At 42.9% G+C, this 21,692-nt stretch overlaps 1 protein-coding gene across 2 annotated transcripts in view; it reads left to right on the plus strand.

Annotated features, from left to right (window-relative positions):
• LOC141105868 (protein FRA10AC1) overlaps window positions 1–21,692 on the plus strand; it is a 96,672-nt gene that overhangs the window by 35,818 nt on the left and 39,162 nt on the right. For both annotated transcript variants that reach the window (XM_073596023.1, XM_073596024.1), the window contains exons 5-8: window positions 1,118–1,194; window positions 4,276–4,359; window positions 6,874–6,958; window positions 20,985–21,030. In XM_073596023.1, coding sequence (XP_073452124.1) covers window positions 1,118–1,194; window positions 4,276–4,359; window positions 6,874–6,958; window positions 20,985–21,030 — 292 coding nt within the window. The remainder of the gene's footprint in view (window positions 1–1,117; window positions 1,195–4,275; window positions 4,360–6,873; window positions 6,959–20,984; window positions 21,031–21,692) is intronic.

The following is a 21,692-nucleotide window of genomic DNA, read 5'->3' on the forward strand; positions in this document are numbered from 1 at the left end:
CTGCATGTGTGAAGCCCCATTAAAAGCAATGGGAGCTGACCGTAACTGCAGCTATTGGTGGGCGTTCACATTTGATAACCTCATGCAATGATGACCTGTGAATGATTGTTCCTGAATGCAGACTGCCTGCATCCAGGGTTGATAATCAGTAGATAATTGTCCAGGGTTGGATCATCTGCAGTTTATCGCTGCATGAGCATCCAGGGACATTTATCCATAGGCTATTGCTGCATGAGCGATTACATGCAAATGCTCACCAATAGCTGAAGGTACTGTCCAGCTCCCATTGCTTTTAATAAGGGTTCACGTCCACATCTAATGGCAAGGAACCTGGCGGAGTCTCCCACAGGTCATCACAAATGGCCCCATTTGCAAGTGTGATAGAACACACAGCATTATTTAAATGGAAATCTCTGGTTGCAAATTCCATTTTGTGGACAGTTATTTTGATTGCTGATGAAGATACTGCTGGCCAGGAATCTTATATGGTGCTCGTCTTTTCCAAGTAACCTGCTGGAGCACCCACAGTAGGGTAGCCTTACCTGTTGTGAGCAGCCTAACCTGAGCCAATGGGCTCTTCAAATTATTCTTGCCCTCTTACTGCCTTGTTTAAACTTGCATCAAAGATACAGAGCCTCTTGGGTGCCCTTTTTTCCCCATTAAAGTTTGTGTGCTCAGGCAGCTATAGCCATGCACAGTGCAGACTATTTGTCTCTACACATAAATCAATCTATCAATCAATCTCAAAATGGAAAACTATTATGCTAGTTTATAGTTCCCAAATGGGCATGAATACATATATTTTCTTTATTTTTTTATAACACAAAGAGAAATCTAGCTTCTAGAACTGGGATATGCAATTAGCGGACCTCCAGCTGTTGCAAAACTACAAGTGCCATCATGCCTCTGGGTGTCATGCTTGTGGCTGTCAGAGTCTTGCTATGCCTCATGGGACTTGTAGTTCTGCAACAACTGGAGGTCCGCTAATTGCATGTCCCTGTAATCTAGAATATTCATGGGTTATCTCATCTATCTGTTGATTACAATGTAGTGCTATTTGTCTCCCAGATAAACTGAATGAAAACATTGTTAATTAAATTAACTATAAACATTGCAGTTTGCCAGACATCAAAAGTTTGTGAATGATTATATATTGTATTATGGAGGAAAACTGGAAGACTTCAAACTTTCAAAGTAAGTCCATTCATTTATGTAACAAATACAGTTTATACCTTTTTATATCTACGCTTCCTGTAGCAGCCAAATTAAATACTTTTTAACATTTTGCAGACTGAATATATGTTTTGAATGTATGAAAGTAGTATGTATGTAAATGGCTTAACTTTAACCCACAGAACTTATAAATTTTGCCTGTGTTAAAGCGGATCTTCACTGCATCTGAGCACCACAAACAGACACTATTTAATTCATTTTTAATATTCAAACCAAACTCCCCCATTTATCCATGTCTCCATGCTTTAATTTTTTTGAGTAATCACTTTGAAAAACACCCCCTAGCATTTCTGGCTGTGGCCTTCTTGAGTAAGGGCAAATGATTCATGTAGCATTTACTTCCTGGAATCTATCTGCTCTTTGCTCAAGCATGCATGGAGGAGAGTGTGCTTAGCTGAGAAAACCCCTCCTTCTCACCTTTTTCCTTGGACATCCTCCAAACTCATCTGTAGGTGAACTTATGCTGTTTGTGTATTCCAAGGAGCTGTGGCCCAGGTGAGTCTCATCCTGCAGCCTGCTGTTTCAGTGAGCTGGGGGACAGTACTGTCTTATAAAGTAGAAAGAGCGTGAGTTCAGAGTTTGGCTAGGGATTGGTTCAGAGGATGCTCAAGCTTATCTCTAGTTGAGAATGCCCCTGACACTCCCAAAAGTGTTGGATGTTGAAGAGAATTATGGGCAAATGGGGAGATGAATTAGCAGGCTAATAGGAGCTTGAATAAATGCCAGATGTATACATTCTAATGATACAGTATACTCAAACCGCAGAATGTCACCTGATGACAGGGTAACTTTGAAAGTCAGAAGATTTTCTGAAGACAGTTTTAACTAGGGTTTAACTATCAGTGCCGATACCGAGCATTTGCACGAGTAGTTGTACTCGTGCAAATGCACTGATGCTTAATCCGATACCTCCCGGCAGGGCCGCTGATAGGCCAGTACAGCCAGCCCTGTTGTACTGGGTCCGGTGTCCTCAGCATTAGCAGGGGGGCCGGGCAGCCTCACAGATGATCAGTGCAGAGGTGGGGGCAGTTCTAAGCACCAATCTCCCTGTAAAGCTTTCAATAAAGCAGCTGACGGATGCTTCTCCTCCTCCTCCCTTCTGTGGCTGTCAGCTTCTTTATTGAAAGCTATACAGGGAGATTGGTGCTTATAACTGCCCCCACCGCCGCACCGATCATCCCTGACTGTCCCCTGTGTCGTCCTCCGGCTCCTGGTGTCCTCCTCTGGCTCCTGGTGTCTTCCGTGTGCTCCTCCAACTCTCCAGGTCCTCCTCCGTTACCCCCTCGTACCAGATCTGTCAGGATGGAGAGTAGACGAAGGAGCCGATTATATATGTTATTTTCTGGCTCCTTCCTTTTCTGGATGCACAGAGTCAGTGATCACAGACTCTGTCCATTCATAGCTTAACATCATAAATTGCATTTACGATGCTTCGGTTTATGAATGAACAGGAGCCTCTGTCTCCTTTTCATTCCTCTTCAGTGCAGCTGAGGCTGCAGAAAAAAGGGACAGGGGAATCTGTGCCCTCAGTCCCTTTCCTTGTCTTAAAAGAGAGATGTCAGGGGTCTGTTTAGATCCCTGATATCCCACCAAAGCCACCCCCCAACAGGGCTAATAAAAAAATAAAGAAAGAAAGAATTGTTAAATTGCAAAAATAATTTTAAAAAATTAAAAAAAACATGTCGCCTATCAGTGCTGCATATTATTGCCACTGTCGTATGACGATGATTGGTAATCGGTATCAGCGAGTACTAGAAAAGAGTATCGGTACTTGTACTCGGTCTTATAAAAGTGGTATCGGTGCAACCTTAAGTTTAACTTGGATCTAGGACTGCAACTAACGATTACTTTCATAGATTTCTCATCGATTAGTTGGCTGATTATTGTTTCGATTATTCGGTTAATAACCTTAAAAAAAAGTGTGGTGTATAATTTTAGTTAATATGTAAAGTTTAAAAAAAAAGGCATTTTATTCTTAAGTATCTCTATGCAATGGTAAATATTAATAACCAACTATATGATTAAAGGGCAAAATCTCTAATCCACTCTGAGAATAACAGAAGAGATATACTGTATATACTATTAGAAGAGATATACTGTATATACTATTAGAGTTTGAATCTGGTAAATATCGTCGGACTCAGATCTTATTTTTAAAGAAAAAAAAAAAGTTAAAGATGGTTTTGCAGATTCTCAAACAGAACTGTAATATATTATATGCTGGCCATACAAAAACAATGTCTTCCTACAAAAAAAAAAAAATGTCATTTTAAGAACGTACGTTCATTCGATTTTCGAATCGTTAGTGGGGTCAAATTGACGTTCTTTTTCAACCACAATGATGTGAAAATTTAGAAATAATAGAAAACTTCTTGGTCAAAGGAATTTTCAGACCGTGTATGTGGTTTTCGTTCAGAAATGACATTCATTTTAAAACAGAATGTTAAAAGCAAGTAAAATTTTCAAACAACATTCTTTCTTTCATTCAGCGAATGTACAAAGATTTTTCATATGAATATTCTCATCTGAAAATTGATCCATGTGGCCAGCATAAGGCTCGGTACACACCTATGCAGTTTGCTTTTGATCTGTTTCTACACTCCTTTTTGCTGTGCGTTAAGTACAGTATAGAGTGCCCCAATAGCAACGTAAAGAGAACTTCTGCCTTTAGAACCACTCACTTCCTGCCCAGAACTACGTGTCCCATGAGGCATTGCTCCTCACACATTCACAAGTTCTCAGGCACTTACTGACATCTATGGATGATGTACTGAGCTGTATGTGTGCTGCACTATTTCCTGATATGTAAACAATTAATGCATTCTGTATGCAGGCCAACTAATCGGCTGAAAATAGAAATCGATGAGAATAGTAATCGATTAGTTGTCGATTAATCGATTAGTTGTTTCAGCCCTAGTCGGATCTGCACTCACTGTAGCAGAAATGGATACAAATGGGTTCTTATAAGTACTCTATTAGTGGTGTTTGTAGAGGTTTATACTTTTGGCTGCTTTGTTCATGATGTGCCCTTTCTGTTGGCAGAGGGGAACGTAAAACAGACTTGGATGTCATTCGAGAAAACCACAGATTCCTTTGGCAGGAGGAAGATGAAGAGGAAATGACTTGGTAAATTAACCCTGATGTCTGTGTTAAAATATAGAAGTGTCTAAAATTATACTTGCTGCAACACGTTTATCTGGGGTGAGAACCAAAGGCATTGATTTTCTGAGTACTTGGAGAGAGTGTGTTTTATTTATATCTCTCTATTGTATGCACTGACATTTCTCATCACTCTCTATTCAACACATTCACATAGCCCTGTATGTATTGTTTGGTTGTAGAGGTCTATACTCTGCACTGAACAGAATGTGTGAGTGCAGAGAATGCACAGTCCCAAAATACTGAACATAAGCTTTTTGTGAGGGATGTTTATGCTGGTATTTCTGACCTCCTTCTGATAACCTTGCTTGCCTACCTTTTACCTGATCCCGTGGTTTCACTACTTGGGGTCACTGACCTGTAAGAAGTGTGCAGATCAGGAAGTTCAAAAAGAGTCAGAGGTCCTTATGTGTTCCTGGTTATAGTGTACTGCAAGAAGCAGATAAAAGTGACAAAACCAATCAGCTAGCATAGGCTCATATAAAGTTTTGCATGACATTTCAAATACCGTATGTCTGACTGCTCTATGGCAACCAAGGGCTTTTATTGTGGAATTGCCCTTCTAAGCACAAAATATTTTATGTACGTGTCCATTGTTGTGGCATCTTTAAATTTTAGAAGTGTTGCAATAGATACAAAGCACAGTCCCTCCATGGTATACGGAGTAAATGTAGAAACTGTTATTACTTGCTGTTAGAGAAAAATTCCCAACTCACTTACCAGCTAGGCTGCAAGAAAACCAAATTGACCCTGTCTAACAGTCCACTTTAAAGTGGAGTTCCACCCAAAAAACAAAATGTCATTAATGTGCTTGAAAAAAAAAAAAAAAAAAATTTGAAAAAATTTTTTTTTTTTTTTACTTACATTATAATGCCTGTTGCTATGTGGTCCCTCAAAATCTGCCTCCTTCAGCGCCTGGGCTCCTGACGTCACTTCTTTCGGCGCAGGAAGGAAGATCACCTCTCCCCCCTCCCTCTAGGCAATCATCTGGGACACGTGACAGGTCCCAGATGATTGCGCGGCCAGTCGCGGCTTGCGCATGCGCAGTGGGTGCCCAGCTGTGAAGCCACAGCCGGGCGTCCACAGTTAAAATGCCGGTGCCGCCGAGCGCAGGGGGAGACGAGCGGGGCTTCGATCCCCCGCATCGCTGGACCCTGGGACAGGTAAGTGTCCGATTTATTAAAAGTCAGCAGCCACAGTATTTGTAGCTGCTGACTTTTAATTTTTTTTTTTTTTTTAAGCGGAACTCCTCTTTAAAAACAAGGAGTTTAGTCGCACACATTTGCAAACATATGTGTAACCCGCAGTGACCACGTCAAGGCACCCCAGTGTATCCCGCGGTCCTAATTCTTTAATTTTGAGAGTCTTTGTCAGACTCTCAAAATGATAGTTAGGACCGTAGTATACAAATGCAAATGTGTGCGACTAAACTCCTTGTTTTTAAATTGAACTGTTAGACAGGGTCAATTTGGTTTTCTTGCAGGCTATCTGGTAAGTGAGCTAGGAATTTTTGTTTGTGACGTGCGTTGCCCTTCCATGTGCTCCTTGATGCAATGGCTACTTATAGGTTGGGGTGGTTGCTGTTGGGGATACCAGTTCATTTTTTTAAATGTTTCTTTTCTGACACCATTAATTAGACTTGTACCTAACCTATTGCATAGATTGTATGCCCTACAAAAGAGAGATGACCATATTACCTGGGCTGTCAGGGAGGCCATATATGTCTTCTGGGAAATTCACATATGTTACTGCCCTTAGACTGCCTTTTGCTTGCCAGCGCTGTAAACGTAACTAAAGGCAATTATACATTTAGCCCAGGAAAAAGAGCTGCTTTTTACCTACTGTCTTTTAATCTCTAGCTCTAGAATATGCCACAGTGGTACATGATTCAGGCCTATGACAAGACGTCAGCAATAAATTCTAACATGTCACATGACTACCTTTTACCATTATATATTTGGGAGCTTTTAATAATTTTATTGTATTGGGTGGTAATAATTTGTTACGTAACCTTTCAGATTTTTTTTTCTTTTTACATGCTTTTTAATCTAAACCCGGAAGACCTAGAAGCCCTGGTTCAGATGATGAACAGTATATTCTTCTGTCTTTGGGGCTCAATAGCAGCTAGGGCCACTATGACCCCCCCCCCCTTCTCATTTGTCTGTTTGACCACAATCCATATTTGATCCAGTACACAGCAGTAGTAATTCAATCAACTTAGTCAACAATTCTTTTTTCAGTTAACTAAAAGGAAAGAATTGGGTTTAATTTTTTTCATGCTGACCCAACAGAACATACTGCATCCTAGATGTAAAAAGACAGAAATCTAATCGCTTTCATTAAAAATTCATGATTTTTCTTACTTAACGTTTTTCCCTTACAACATTAATGCCATATAAATGTATTTTCTATGTAAAAGCGGATGGAAAAATTGTCTTATCTCAGCGAAATAAAGGAAATTTCTGTATTCTATGCTGACAGGGAGAAGAGACTTGCAAAAAAATATTACGATAAATTATTTAAAGAATATTGCATAGCCGATCTCAGCAGATACAAGGAGAACAAGGTTTGTGAAATTAGAATTTAATTGTACAAAGTAATTTGTCATAAAAGTCAAATGTAGGGAAAAAAAAAATTGGTTGCTTGCTGTGGGAAGCGCACTTTACTTTCTGCATTTGTGATTCTATATACCATCCACTGATAAAAAAGGAAAAATCAAATACTGCAGTCACTTACAGGCATCATAAGTTAACAGCAAGCGTTTTTTAGTTTTGGACGCATTTTAAATGCTTACCAAACTGTTTTTTGTTTTTTTTTTTCAAGAAAGGGTTAAAATTCTTGTCAGTTTTTTTTTTTTTTTTTTCAACTACAATGAAGGATGGAGATCCTCACTATTAAAAATCGAAAAAAGGTTTATTTCTTCATATGATACAAACCAATTCATTTACAGAGCTTCCAAATACCATTTTATCAGGGCTTTGGTAATTTGGGAGATTATGAAGCAAGAGGCTTCCTAAATGATAGAAACCGCTTATTGTATCCATTGTTATGAATAATTTTGAAAACAGACACTCTTTACAATTCCAACATGTCTTCGCACTACCAATGTTAGTGTGGGCGACAGATTTCTGTACCGGTTGTAAACAATTGTGTCAGTAAAGCTTCCGAAATAGGAGGCAGAGATTTTTGAATCTGGTACAAGCCATAAGTGTCGCTAGGAATGTATTGAATGCCCCAAAGAGTGTTTACACTAGAATCTAGAAGCCTGTCTAAGCAGGTCAAGCTGTTTCTACCAAAAAAATAAGCGCCCTCTTGCATTGTGTTTTGTATCAGTTACCAAAACCCTGATGATGGGTGAATTTTAAAGCCCCCAAAATGCTCTGGTTTGTACAGTATCATCTATGGAAATAATTTCTTTTTAGACTTGTAACAAATTGTTTGCCACTTCTTCCTTTTTTATTTGAGGGTCCTGTCTGATGTGTCCCCTGGTGACACCTTAGTACTGCTTCATTAGAGAGATTACACTCCTCGATTATAGTGTGCATGAAACCTAGAATCCAACACAGTGGGGGTCTTTTACTAAGATGAATGCACTGCGCTGGTTCCGACCTTAATTGGTGCACTGGATAGATCCTTAATCCAGCGTGTGAACCAGCGCAGACACAGGAGTACCTGCACGTGAGAATGTTTCCAGCGCGATAGGACCGCGTTGGTTCTCGGCGAGGTACATCTCGCGCTCGCTGCAATAGGAAAAAAACATCTTCCTATTAAGGCAGTGCGAGAAAAACCTGCATGGGTTCCCCCTTCGGGTGCATGCCAGGCCCTTCAGTCTAGTATGGATATTAAGGGGAACCCCTACACCGAAAAAACGGCGTGGGGGTTCCCCCCAAATCCACACCAGACCCTTATCCGAGCACGCAGCCCGGCCGGCCCTCCTGAACCGTGCCAGGCCGCATGCCCTCAACATGGGGGATGGGTACTTTGGGGAAAAGGGGCGCGCTGCGGCCTCCCCCCCCCCCAAAGCACCTTGTCCCTATGTTGATGAGGACAAGGGCATCTTCCCGACAACCCTGGCCGTTGGTTGTCGGGGTCTGCGGGAGGGGGGCTTATTGGAATCCGGGAGCCCCCTTATTAAAGGCCCCCCACCCAATGTGAATGAGTATGGGGTACGTGGTACCCCTACCCATTCACCTAGGGAAAAAGTGCCAATAAAAAAAACACACTGCACAGGTTTTTAAAGTAATTTATTAGACAGCTCCGGGGGGGTCCTCTTCCGGCTTCGGGGGTCTCTCCAGTTCTTCTCCGCTGTCTCCTGCCTTTTCTTCCGCTGTTCGACCTGTTCTCCACGCTCTCCGGGTCTTCTGCCGGGTTCCTCCGCTATCTTCTACTCTTTTGCTTTAGCGGAGGAGCACGGTCTGCTGCCTTCTTCCCTCGTCTCTTCTTCCGCTGTTCGACCTGTTCTCTGCGCTCTCCGGGTCTTCTGCCGGGCTCCTCCGCTATCTTCTGTTCTTTTGCCGCTCTTTTGCTATAGCGGAGGAGCCCGGTCTGCTGCCTTCTGCCTTCTTCCCTCTTCTCTTCTTCTCATGTAGACACGACGCTCTCTCTGGCTGGAATGCTCTCTGGGCGCTCCGCTCTGAATTATATAGGTGGTGACCCCGACCCCTTATGCCATCACAGTCCCTGGGCATGCTGGGACTGTGACGGCATAAGGGGGCGTGGTCACCGGGTGATGTTGACCACGCCCCCTAAAACGTAAAGCAGTGCGAAAAATAGCGCCGTTTTAGCGCTGCCGCCCGCACCGCCCCAGTGTGAAAAGGGCCTAAGGCCCCCCTCACACGGACGGACCTTAACAGACACTCCATAGACCTCTATGGAGGGTCGGATGTCAGTGGTGACATGTCCGCTGACATCCGACCCACTCCAATCCTAAAAAGTGTAACGGAGGAAAAACCTATTTTTCCATCCATCTGCGGATCGGGTGATGACGGACTCTACGGTCCATCATCATCCGATCCCCCATAGAGGAGAGCGGTGCTCTGACAGGTCTGTCCCTGCACAGTGTGCAGATACAGACCTGTCATCTGCCTGCCAGGCGGGGATCGACGGAGCGATCCCCCGCTGAGCACAGCGGGCTCCGTACACGGGGTACAAAGTCCCATCGTGTGTATGAGGCTTAAACACCAGAAATTCACGTTTTCATATCTTTAAAGGTCACCATACACTGGCCAATCAGTTAGATCTTCCATAAATTAGATTCAGTGCAAGAGCCGGTTTGATTTTCTACAATTAGAAGTAATTTTTACAGTGCATCTTCCTATTACCGCTTTAGCCTAATGCTCTGTTTCCACTATTTCAACACCAAAGTTGCGTGATTTACAATGTGCTTTTTCGGCTTGTTTTCCACTATTGCGACTTGTCATGCCACTAGGGACTGAAAAGTTGCATCACAAGTTCTACCCCATGATTTACAATGAGTACCATTCAGATGTCTGCGACTTCAAGTGGCAGCAACTTCAAAGTAGTCCCTGCACTATTTTGGTCCCACTTTGATGCGACTTGAGGTCCATAGAACTCAAAAATACACAGGCATTGCTTCAAGTTTTGGCAAAAAGTTGGGGGAAACTCGCGGCAAAAAGCATGCAACTTTGGGCTTTCAATAGTGGAAACCGAGCCTTATTGCCACGCGACTAATTCAAAACATCTGAGAAAAAGTCGCACTGAAGTTGGAACAAAGTAGTGCAAGAACTTTTTTTGGAGTTGCACCAATTAGAACGGGGGAACATTGAAATACATGTGTTTTGACTTGACCTGCGACTTCACATGTGTCAAGTCGCACAACAACTCGCAGTAGTGGAAAGAGAGTTTAAGGCCACTTGGGACTGAAAAGTTGCATCACAAGTTGTACCCCATTATTTACAATGAGTACTGTTCATATGTGTGCGACTTGCTTACGCACATGCCGTATACACAGCGGGCACACATCTTTATTACAGAAATCCATAGTTGGCATGGAAATGAACCACTTGCTTACTGGGCACTTAAACCCCCCTGCTGTCCTGACCAATTTTCAGCGCTGATCCATTTTGAATGACAATTGCCCGGTCATACTTAGCCAAATGTTTTTTGTTTTTTGTTTTTTTTTTAAGTTCCCACAAATAGAGCATTCTTTGGGTGGTATTTGATCACCTGTGTGGTTTTTTTCTTTTACAAAAGGTTTTATTGATAGTCATAGCACTTTCACAGTCTAACAGTGTAGAGAATGCATCATGAATAAACATAACAGAAAATTTAGCATCTTATAAGTAAAATAAGCGTGCTAGTAAATCAAAGAAAAACAAAACAATAAAAGTATAACAGAGGCTGAAAACAGTTTTACATTGGAAACATGAAAGTGGTTGGACATACTAAGGTTTCAGGAACGATCGTAGGACTGCGTTCGATTTTTAACAAATACTTGAAAAGATTGTCTCTACAGGGGCCTAACTGTAAATAGTCCTGAATATCTATCCATGTAACCATCTCAACCGAGGCTATTCCCTGTGGCCAAATGGATTCTTAAAGGGGTTGTAAAGGTAAAAATTTTTTCACCTTAATGCATTCTATGCATTAAGGTGAAAAAACTTTTGACAATACCGCCGCCCCCAGCCCCCCCGTTTTACTTACCTGACGCCTCGAATCTTCGCTGCTCGTTCTCGTCATCTCCACTGCAGCTCAGCCTGGTCGCTGATTGGCTGCAGTGGATGGATTGAAAGCAGCGCAGCCATTGACTCGCGCTGCTGTCAATCACATCCGATGACGCGGCGCGCCGGGGGGCGGGGCCGAGTGATACAGCAAGCAGCTATAGCCGCCGGCTGTATCACGGGAGCGCGCCCGCAAGCACTCACCACCATGCGAGGGAGCTCGCATTAAGGTGGTGAATGCTTGCGGGGAGGAGCTGAAACAGCCGCCGAGGGACCCCAGAAGACCAGGTTCGGGGCCACTCTGTGCAGAACGAGCTGCACAGTGAAGGTAAGTATAACATGTTTGTTATTTTAAAAAAAAAAATAATTTTACCTTTACAACCCCTTTAAGTGCAACTAAGAAGTAAAAGCATTGAGAGGGAGGTTAAAGAAGAACTAGGGGTTGAGATTAGCCAAGAAAGGAGGAGTAAAGAATAGGGGGGGGGGGGGGGGGGAGAGAAGAGGAGAAGAAAAAGAGAAAGAAAAAAAAAAAAGGGGGGGGGGGGTGGGTCCTCGCGGTGGGGAGCAAGAGTGCATTAAATCTCGAGAAGGGTGGTATCAAATCTGGTGGGTTTAGTAAATTCAACCCATGGCCTCCATACCTTCAGAAACTTATCATAAGTGTCCGAAAGGACAGCAGTCAGCTTTTCATTAACCATTATATCGTCCATGCGATTTTTAACTGCCTCAAAACTTAGTGTCTGTGTCTTCCATGCCCTAGCTATCGTTAGTTTGGTTGCAGTAAAGAGATGCAGAGCCAGCTGGCGCTCCGGGCGAAGCAGCTCTGCTATTGGGTTGCAGAGAAGTGCTTCGTATGGATCTTTTTTGAGATCAGCATAAAGTATGTTTCGGAGCAGGGAGTAAACTCTGATCCATAACCTGCGTACCCTCGGACAGGTCCACCAGATGTGCGTCATTGTGCCCTCCTGGGAGCACCCTCGGAAACACGGGGGGGAGTAGGCCTGTGTGGTTTTTTTCTTTTGTTCAAACAAAAGAAAAGACAGATTTTTAAAAATAATTTGCAAAATTTAATATCAAAATATCCAAAAATATACCAAACAGGTAATTTTTCTCCTTCATTGATGTACACTGATGAGGCGGCACTGCTTGGGATCACTGGTGGGCATTGATAGGTGGCACTGGAAGGGGGTACTGGCGGGCACAGATGAGGCAGAATTGCCTCTTCGGGACCAATGTCCCTTGCACCTAAGCCGGTGATCAGCTTTTATTACTATCCTCATGCTGTCAGCGTGAGTAGAAAAAATAAACAGATCGGCCCTTACTTCGATCTGTGATCACCCGAGTCTCATGTCCTATGACAGCCTCCCAGAAATTCAGGTCCACGCTGTGGCCGTCATTTGGCTATAGCACAGACACCAAGTGGTTAATAGAAAAACAGATGCAAATTTCTAGGACTGGCCAAAAATAATGTTTAGAGTCAAAGGCAACTGATGACTTTCTATTAAAGGTCTAAATGGGCCATTAACATGCATCACAATTGAACTAAGGAATGTGTCTTTGCAAAGTTAAACTCATTAAAATCCTTTCTTATTTTTGCTTGGGGATAGACTGCAGAGGGATTATAAGTTTTGGGGGATGTCTACACCCCTGATAGGGTGAAGACACCTACCAAATTTTGCCAATTTCGCATTCAAAATTATTCACTTCCTGTCACATAGCCAAACAGGAAGTGAGGGTAAAACCCTACTAATGTATGTCTTTGGGGACACACAGGTCAATCTAAATAGTTTCCCCCTATCGGAAAATTGCACTTTAGCATTTTGCCATGTACATCCCAAATTATTATGTATCTTGGGGTTTATTTACTAAAAGGTAAATCCACTTTGCACCACAAGTGCACTTAGAAGTTCAGTTGCTGCAGATCTGAGGGGGACATGCAAGGAAAAGAAAAAAACAGCATCTTTGCCTCTACATGATTGGATGATAAAATCACCAGTGCTACCCTTCTGATTTTCATCAACTACACTTGTATTGCAGAAAGGATTTGCCTTTAATAAACCCCAAAATACCTAATAATTTGGGGTGTACACAACAAAGTGCTAGAGTGCAATTTGCATAATGGGGGCACTAGTTAGATTGACCTGTGTGTCCCCAAGGAAAAATTAGGGTTTTACTCTCACTTCCTGTTTGGCTATGACAGGAAGTGAAGCCAATTTTAAGAAAAAGGACAAAGCCCAACCTTTAAAAAAAAAAAAAAAAAAATCTTGATTTTAGTTCAGTGCTCTAAATCAGTGCTTCTCAACCCTGTCCTCAAGTACTACCCCAACAGGCCATGTTTGCAGGTTTTCCTTCATCTTGCACAGGTGCTTTAAATCAAAGTCAATGGCTTTGTATTTTGGACAGCTATTTTAGAGAAGATAAAATTTCCTAAACATGTCTTTCAAAAAGAAAATTGAATACTTACCACTCTGAAATGTTACTTTCCTGGTCGCTTCAAGAAACTATTAGATAAGCACCTCAATGACCGCAACTTGCAGGGATATATAATGTAATACTGACACATAATCACATACATAGGTTGGACTTGATGTCTTTTTTCAACCTCACCTACTATGTAACTATGTAATGTACTCTCTTGTGTTCTGCCAAGAAAGTTCCTCTCGGCGAATAAGGACCCCCAGTTCACACCAATGCAGTCCAGTGCATGCAGTCCAGTTTATGCATCAAAAATGCATGGAAATTCGGTTATATGGTGTGCAATGGCATAGTTCACACCAGTGCTTGCCGTTCCAGTGCGTTCCAGAAAAAAAAGTAGAACATGCTGCATTTTTTCTGCACTGGACTGTATTGAAAAGCTGTAAAACGCATCAAAAACGCGATGGAACGCACTTGTCCTTATTTAAGGTTAAGAAAAAAGAGTGGTGAAAAAAAGCACTGGACTGCATCAAAAACGTTCCAAAAACGCACTGGAACGCATCAAAAATGTGCATGCAGAAAAGCACCTGGAACGCGTCCAGACTGCGTTTCTATGGTGTGAACTGGCCCTAAGGGCAAGATCACACCATAGAAACGCAGTCCGAATGCGTTCCAGGTGCTTTTCTGCATGCACGTTTTTTATGCGTTCCAGTGCGTTTTAGGTGCAGTCCAGTGCTTCCCCCCCTCTTTTTTCTTAACCTTAAGGCCTGATTCACACCTATGCATTTTTAGTGCTTTTTGCATTTTGCAGATCTGCACTACAGTCCATTTAACATGGTTTCCTATGGAACACGTTCTGTAGTGAAAATCTGCAAAATGCAAAAAGCACTAAAAATGCATAGATGTAAATCAGGCCTAAATAAGGACAAGTGTATTGCAGTGCGTTTTTAGTGCATTTAGGTGCGTTCCAGTGCGTTTCTGATGCATTTTACAGCGTTCCAGTACAGTCCAGTGCATAAAAAATGCAGCATGTTCGACTTTTTTTTTGGGAACTGGAAACGCACTGGAACTGCAAGCACTGGTGTGAACTATGCCATTGAAAACCATATAACCTACTTTCCGTGCGTTTTTGATGCAGAAAAAAAAACGCACTGGACTCCATGTGGTGTGAACTGGCCTTTAAGGAATAAAAGTTATTTAAAACTACTCGCGGCTATAATGAAATGATGGATGAGCCGAACACCCCCCTGTTCGGTTCGCACCAGAACTTGCGAACAGGCAAAAAATGTGTTCGAACACGCGAACACCGTTAAAGTCTACAGGACAAGAACATGAATAATCAAAAGTGCTAATTTTAAAGGCTTATATGTAGGGATGAGCTTCGAGTCGAACGCATGTTCGACTCGAACATCGGCTGTTCGCAAGTTCGCCCAACAGCGAACAATTTGGGGTGTTCGCGGCAAATTCGAATGCCGAAGAACACCCTTTAAAAGTCTATGGGAGAAATCAAAAGTGCTAATTTTAAAGGCTTATATGCATGGTATTGTCATAAAAAGTGTTTGGGGACCTGGGTCCTGCCCCAGGGGACATGTATCAATGCAAAAAAAAGTTTTAAAAAATGCTGTTTTTTCGGGAGCAGTGATTTTAATAATGCTTAAAGCGGGGGTCCACCTATCTATCGTTTTTTTTTTTTTTGAGTTCATTCACAAACTTTTCTTCTCAGCATTACATACTCACATATTGTGTGTAATATGTCCGCCTGTGTCAGATTTTGTCGGAAAGAATAACTTATATTATTCACTGCAGGCGGTTTCCATCTTCATTGTGGGCATTTGAAGCCCACAAGCATTTATTTCCTGGATGTGGTGAATGCTGTGCTCCCAGCATTCACCGCTCATTCCCGCACATGCTCAGTGGCATCCTGGGAAGCCTGAGACTAGCTCCCAGGAGTCTGGGAGAGGCTAGAAACACGCCTACTCCCACGGGAGGAGAACCAGGAAGTGCAAAGAAGAATAGAAAAATAAAAGGTAATTACGGCGATTTAAATTTTTTTAAACGGCATGTCAGCATCTAGGCAAGGAAGAGAATACATACAGATATTGTTCAAAATTTGGGTGGAACCCCGCTTTAAAGTGAAACAATAAAAGTGTAATATCCCTTTAAATTTCATACCTGGGGGGTGTCTATAGTATGCCTGTAAAGGGGCACATTTTTCCCATGTTTAGAACAGTCTGACAGCAAAATGAAATTTCAAAGGAAAAAAAGTCATTTAAAACTACTCGCGGCTATTAATGAATTGCCGGTCCAACAATACACATAAAAGTTCATTGATAAAAATGGCATGGGAATTCCCCACAGGGGAACCCCAAACCAAAATTAAAACAAAAAAATGACGTGGGGGGTCCCCCTAAATTCCATACCAGGCCCTTCAGGTCTGGTATGAATATTAAGGGGAACCCCGGCCAAAATTTAAAAAAAAAACGGCATGGGGTCCCCCCAAAAATCCATACCAGACCCTTATCCGAGCACGCAACCTGGCAGGCCGCAGGAAAAGAGGGGGGGACGAGAGAGCGCCCCCTCCTCCTGAACCATACCAGGCCACATGCCCTCAACATTGGGAGGGTGTTTTGGGGTAGCCCCCCAAAACACCTTGTCCCCATGTTGATGAGGACAAGGGCCTCATCCCCACAACCCTGGCCGGTGGTTGTGGGGGTCTGCGGGCGGGGGGCTTATCGCAATCTGGAAGCCCCCTTTAACAAGGGGACCCCCAGATCCCGGCCCTCCCCCTTGTGTGAAATGGTAAGGGGGCACCAGCGGGGTACCCTAGAAGAGGAGGATCGGGGCTGCTCTGTGCAAAACCACTGCATGGAGCAGGCAAGTATAACATGCTTGTTTAGTAGTGTGTATTTTTTTTTTTTTTCTTAAAGCTGAACCGTTATTATCACTTTAAACAGTTGTCACCAGAACACATGTCTCTTGGTTGATTTCCCCCTATTCCTGTTCCTGTGCCAACTAAAATTTCTCTCTCACTTCCAGTCCTAGTGACAGTGGTCACCAGGACACATAGAGTGAATCTTTTCAGTGGGACATAGACAGCAATAAAAACCTGACAGAGGAGCTACCTACTCCATCCAAAATGTAAAAAAAAAAGGTTTCAATTTCACATATACTCTAATATTGCAAAGCTTTACTGAAGTCTTTAAATCACCCTTCAGCTGCAGTTTTGGGATACTAAACACAGACCCTAACCGGAGTCCTGGCTGATGCACAGTGGTGTAGTGGGTAGCACTCTCACCTAGCAGCAAAAAGTGTTGCTGGTTTGAATCCCGACCACGACACCATCTGCCTGGAGTTTGCATGTTCCCCCTGTGCCTGCGTGAGTTTCCTCTGGGTACTCCGGTTTCCTCCCACACTCCAAAGACATGCTGGTAGGTTAATCGGATCCTGTCTAAATTGGCCCCAGTATATGTATGAATGTGTGTTAGGGACCTTAGGTTGTAAGCTCCTTGAGGGTAGGGACTGATGTGAATGTACAATGTATGTGTAAAGCGCTGCATAAATTGACGGCTCTATAGAAATACCTGAAATAAATAAATAAAATGCTGTAGTACCCATTCATATGGGCGTTCAGTCTGGATCCATCTACATAGTTTTTTAGATGGTTCCAGACTGAACCACAATGTGTGTTTGTGGGCAGGTGGATGTAAATGGACATATGTTTGTTTATATCCGCTTACATCAGTTAATGTCTGCAAAAAAAAATTGGAAAAACTCTGCACCCTATTTGTGGACATAAATTGATGTTTGTTCATTCACCTCCTCTTTTAGACAGGAAATTATTTTTGTTTACACTTTTATCTCTTATTTTTTAACAACTAAAAAAATAAATGCAAAAATGGATGTAAACTGAACTAAAGTCAGATATAGTATTCAAACTGATGTAACCTCAATCAGTGTTCATTAGTTTTTTTTCTTGGGAAAAATGTGACTGAACTGATCCCCACGTGGCAAGGGGACTTCAGTATGTTCATCAATTACTTTATTTAAATTGATAGTCATTACTTTCATTAACTACTTCAATATCAGGCACTTACACCCCCTTCCTGCCAAAGCCAATTTTCAGCGCTGTCGCTGTTTAAATGACAATTGCGCGGTCATGCTACACTGTACCCAAACAGAATTTTTATAATTTTGTTCCCACAAATAGAGCTTTCTTTTGGTGGTATTTGATTACCTCTGCGTTTTTTATTTTTTGCTAAACGAATAAAAAAAGGCCTAAAATTTTGAGGGAAAAAAAGTTTTTTCTTTTGTTTCTGTTATAAAATTTTGTAAATAAGTAAGTTTTTTCTCCTTCACTGATGGGCACTGATAAGGCAGCACCGATGAGGTGGCACCAATAAGGTGGCACTGATATGCAGCACTGATGGGCATTGATAGGCGGCACTGATAGGCACTCATGGGTGGCACTGGTGGGCACTGATAGGCAGCTGCCTGGGCACTGATTGGAATTTTCCTGGTGGTCCAGTGTGGTGGCAATCCCCTGGTGGTCCTGGTGGCATCCTGGTGGGTTGGGTGGGCATCCGAGGGGGGGGCTGCACTGATAAACAATCAGCACAGACCCCCCCTGTCAGGAGAGCAGCCAATCAATGGCTCTTCCTGTTTACATCATGATCAGCCGTGATTGGACACGGCTGATCACGTGTTAAAGAGCCTCCGTCAGAGGCTCTTTACCGAGATCGTTGAAGCGGTGTGTCAGACTGACATACCAAACCACCGATCGTCGTGATGTGCGCGAGAGCGGTCGTTCTGGAGGGCCTTCATATGACGTCCACCCAGAACGAGAGCCGTGCCGCCCAGCCGTCATTTGACGGCCGGCGGGTGGGAAGTGGTTAAAGTGGATGTAAACCCTCTCCTATACCTAGGGAAGTGAACAGCCTCAGACGATACACAGAGATGAAACAAATCTCCCTATACTGTATAAGTTTTACATGTATATCTGCAGTTTTCAGCTTGCTATATTCTTTAGAATTCTAACATCGTGTTAGAATTTTCACTTCCTCATTCAGCAGTAGGAGTGTATTCTTGGCTTACACTGTGTGACAGCTGATTAGAGAAAAGGCACCCCCCTCCACATAGGCAGGTGAACAAAGATACTTTCAGAGCTGACAAGACAAGCTCTCTGCTAATCTATTTATAGCACCCACCCCAAAACAAATTTCAGGCTGGTTTTATCTCGGTTGTCGGAGAACTTGTCAGAAGTTACGGGACTTAGGGCTTTGGAGAGAGATTGTCAGAAATCATGAATCGGACTGAGACAGAAGTACAGTTAAATCATGCTTGTTTAATAATAATAATAATTAAAAAAAGAGTAAACGTAGTCAAAACATAGCCAGAGTTCAGGATCCTGAACGGATAGTCAGACAAGCCAAAACTTCAGGGAGCCAGAGAACAACGTAGTAGAACAGCAAGCAGGATCTGGAGCCAGGTGGAATGTCAGCCAAGCAAGTGTTTAACAGGAACACAGGAGAGCATCTCTAGAGATGTGACCAAGGCAAAGGCAGAGATCGACTGGACGGCTTAAGTAGGCAGGACTGACGAGCAGGATATCATCAACAGGTGAGTCACTGTGGAGATATAGGAGCTGGCAATTAGCTGACAGCTGAGTGGTCAGCTCAAAGAAGGAAGGGCTGAGCCCAGCCCTGACAGAGATAAGAAAACACTACAGATATATGTGCCTAGGTCAAATTTCATGAATCAGATTTACATCCACTTTAAGATCTGTGTTTAGCATCCCAAAACTGCAGCTAAAGTTTGCTTTAAAGTAGTTGTAAACCCATTTTGTTTTCCTAAAATAAAAAACAGATACTTAACCTGCTCTGTGCAATGGTATTGCACAAAAGCAGCCCCGAACCTCCTCTTCTGGAGTCCCCTGATGGCACTCTCTGCTGCACCCCTTCTGCTAGTGCCCCCCATAGAAAGTCTCTTGCTATGGGAGCACTCTTGCGGGTGTGCTTCTGAGCTGGGCTGTGTATGTCCATAGAGACAGCTTGGAGACCGCTTTTCTTGGTCCCACCTCCCACTCTCTCTTTACTGGTTTTGGGCCGGGGGATGCTGCTTTTGAAAAGACACCCTCTGCACCCCCGGTCCTCGCTGTGCTTACCTCTGGTGATCACGAGTTGTCAGGGCTCCTGCAGCTGATCCAGGGAAATGAAATCCCTGCTGTTCTCCATGAGCGCTTCCAGGACAGACCAGATGAATGCTGATTGGTAAGCTCCGTCACATTGACTGGGATGCTGAAGTGGTCTGGGAGCCCTGAGCACACAGGATTGCCAGAGGCAAGTACAGTGGGGACCAGGGGGGTGGGGAGTAGTCTGTTGTTAGTTCACCTTTTTAAATATTTTTCTGTTACGGTGAACAAACCAATTTAAAGCTTTCACAAAGCTAAATGAATCCTTGTAAAGGCTTGCTGTACATGTTGCTTTCATATAGGCTCATGCTCTTGAGTACAAGTCCTTAAAATTTAAGTTTACCTTTTAATCAAAAATAAAAAGGTGAGCTAACGCCCTATACCCACCTCCCCGGTCCCTGCTACCCTTTATATTTACTTCTGTTGGTGATGAGCTGTCTGTGCCTGTGCAGTCGATTTGAAATCTCCGCTCTTCTCCCTCTTCTTTATGCAGGGCTTCTGGGATGGATCAGAGTTATTCTGATTGGTCAGTGCCAGCATAGAGCACCCTTCTGATCTGTCCCAGAAGCCTTGCAGAAAGAAGGGGGGGATTTCAAATCCCTGGACCACTACACTAGCTGCATAGGCACTGACAGCTCATCACCCACAGAGGAGAGTACAGGAAGGACTGGGGAAGTGGGGAGGATTTAGTGTTTGTTCACCTTTCCTTTTTTCTGAAAAGTAATCCAATTTTCAGTAAAACTAATCCATTAAAGTGTATTTAAAACCAATTTTTCTTTTTTGTGTAGAGTGTGAATGTGTTAAAAAAAACCCTCACGGTTTTGTTATCTGTGTTATTCTCACTTTCTGTGTGTGTGATCTTATATGGTTGTCCCTGGAACAAGATTAGAAGGGATATCTCCTAATAGGGACAACTGTTTTGGGACTACTGAGAAAGGTAGGATTCCCCTCACTCCAGGAAGGTTATCTCCTCATGTTTCTTTAAAACAGGATATGAGGGGACACAACTGAGATTTAACCTTTCTATTTGTCTTGGTGACACTTGTCACAGGGACAAAAAAGGATTTTAAAAACACACAATGGTAACTTCCATAATTCCTCAGTACAACTTTGCAGGCAGTGCAGAGTTACCCATAGAAACTATATTTCAGCTTTCATCAGATTAAGAGTGCCACAAAAAATGATAACTGATTGAATTGGTTTGGACCACCGCAGTGCTTGCAAGGCTCTTTGTCTTATTATATAGGTGATGAATACTAGCACAGTTTTCTCAACAACTCTTCTGTGTTTTTTTTTTTTTTTTTTGCCAGTTTGGATTTCGATGGAGAGTGGAAAAAGAAGTAATCTCTGGAAAAGGTAATACTGTTATGGTTTTTTACATTTTTGACTGCAGAGATAAATCTTCCATCCACCTTTCTTGGGTACAGGGGCCAGTCTTTGTGCCTTTTTGTTAACCAAAAAGAAATAAAGCTGATTTTGTATATACCGTATTTATCGGCGTATAACATGCGCCCCAAGTTTAGGAGGGAATTTTAAGGAAAGAACTTTTAGGAGGGAAGTTTAAGGAAAAAAACTTACATTTAAATGCCCATCAATGCAGCCTTATCAGTGTCCATCTGCAGCTTTGTCAGTCTCAGTGTAGCATTGTCAGTGTCCAGCTGTAGGCTTGTCCATCATTGCAGCCTTGTCAGTGTACATCATTGCAGCCTTGTCAGTACACTGAACTCCCGTTTAAAAATGGCGGCGCCGTTCTCGGCAGCTCTCGGCCACTCTCGGCGGCTTTCGCCCACTCTCGGCCATTCTTGGCAGCTTTCGGCCGCTCACGCGGGACTGTGAAAGCCGCCAAGAGCGGCCGAGAGGCTCACAATCGGCGGGGGATCAACGTATAACACGTACCCAAGATTTTCCCGATTTTAAGGGGAAAAAAGTGCGTGTTATACGCCGATAAATACGGTAATTCTGAAAAAAATATTCTTATATTGAACAGGTTTTATTTTTATAGCAGATATTTTTGTACA

This window comes from Aquarana catesbeiana, linkage group LG08, assembly GCF_042186555.1.
Source record: "Aquarana catesbeiana isolate 2022-GZ linkage group LG08, ASM4218655v1, whole genome shotgun sequence".
Taxonomy (NCBI): Eukaryota; Metazoa; Chordata; class Amphibia; order Anura; family Ranidae; genus Aquarana; species Aquarana catesbeiana.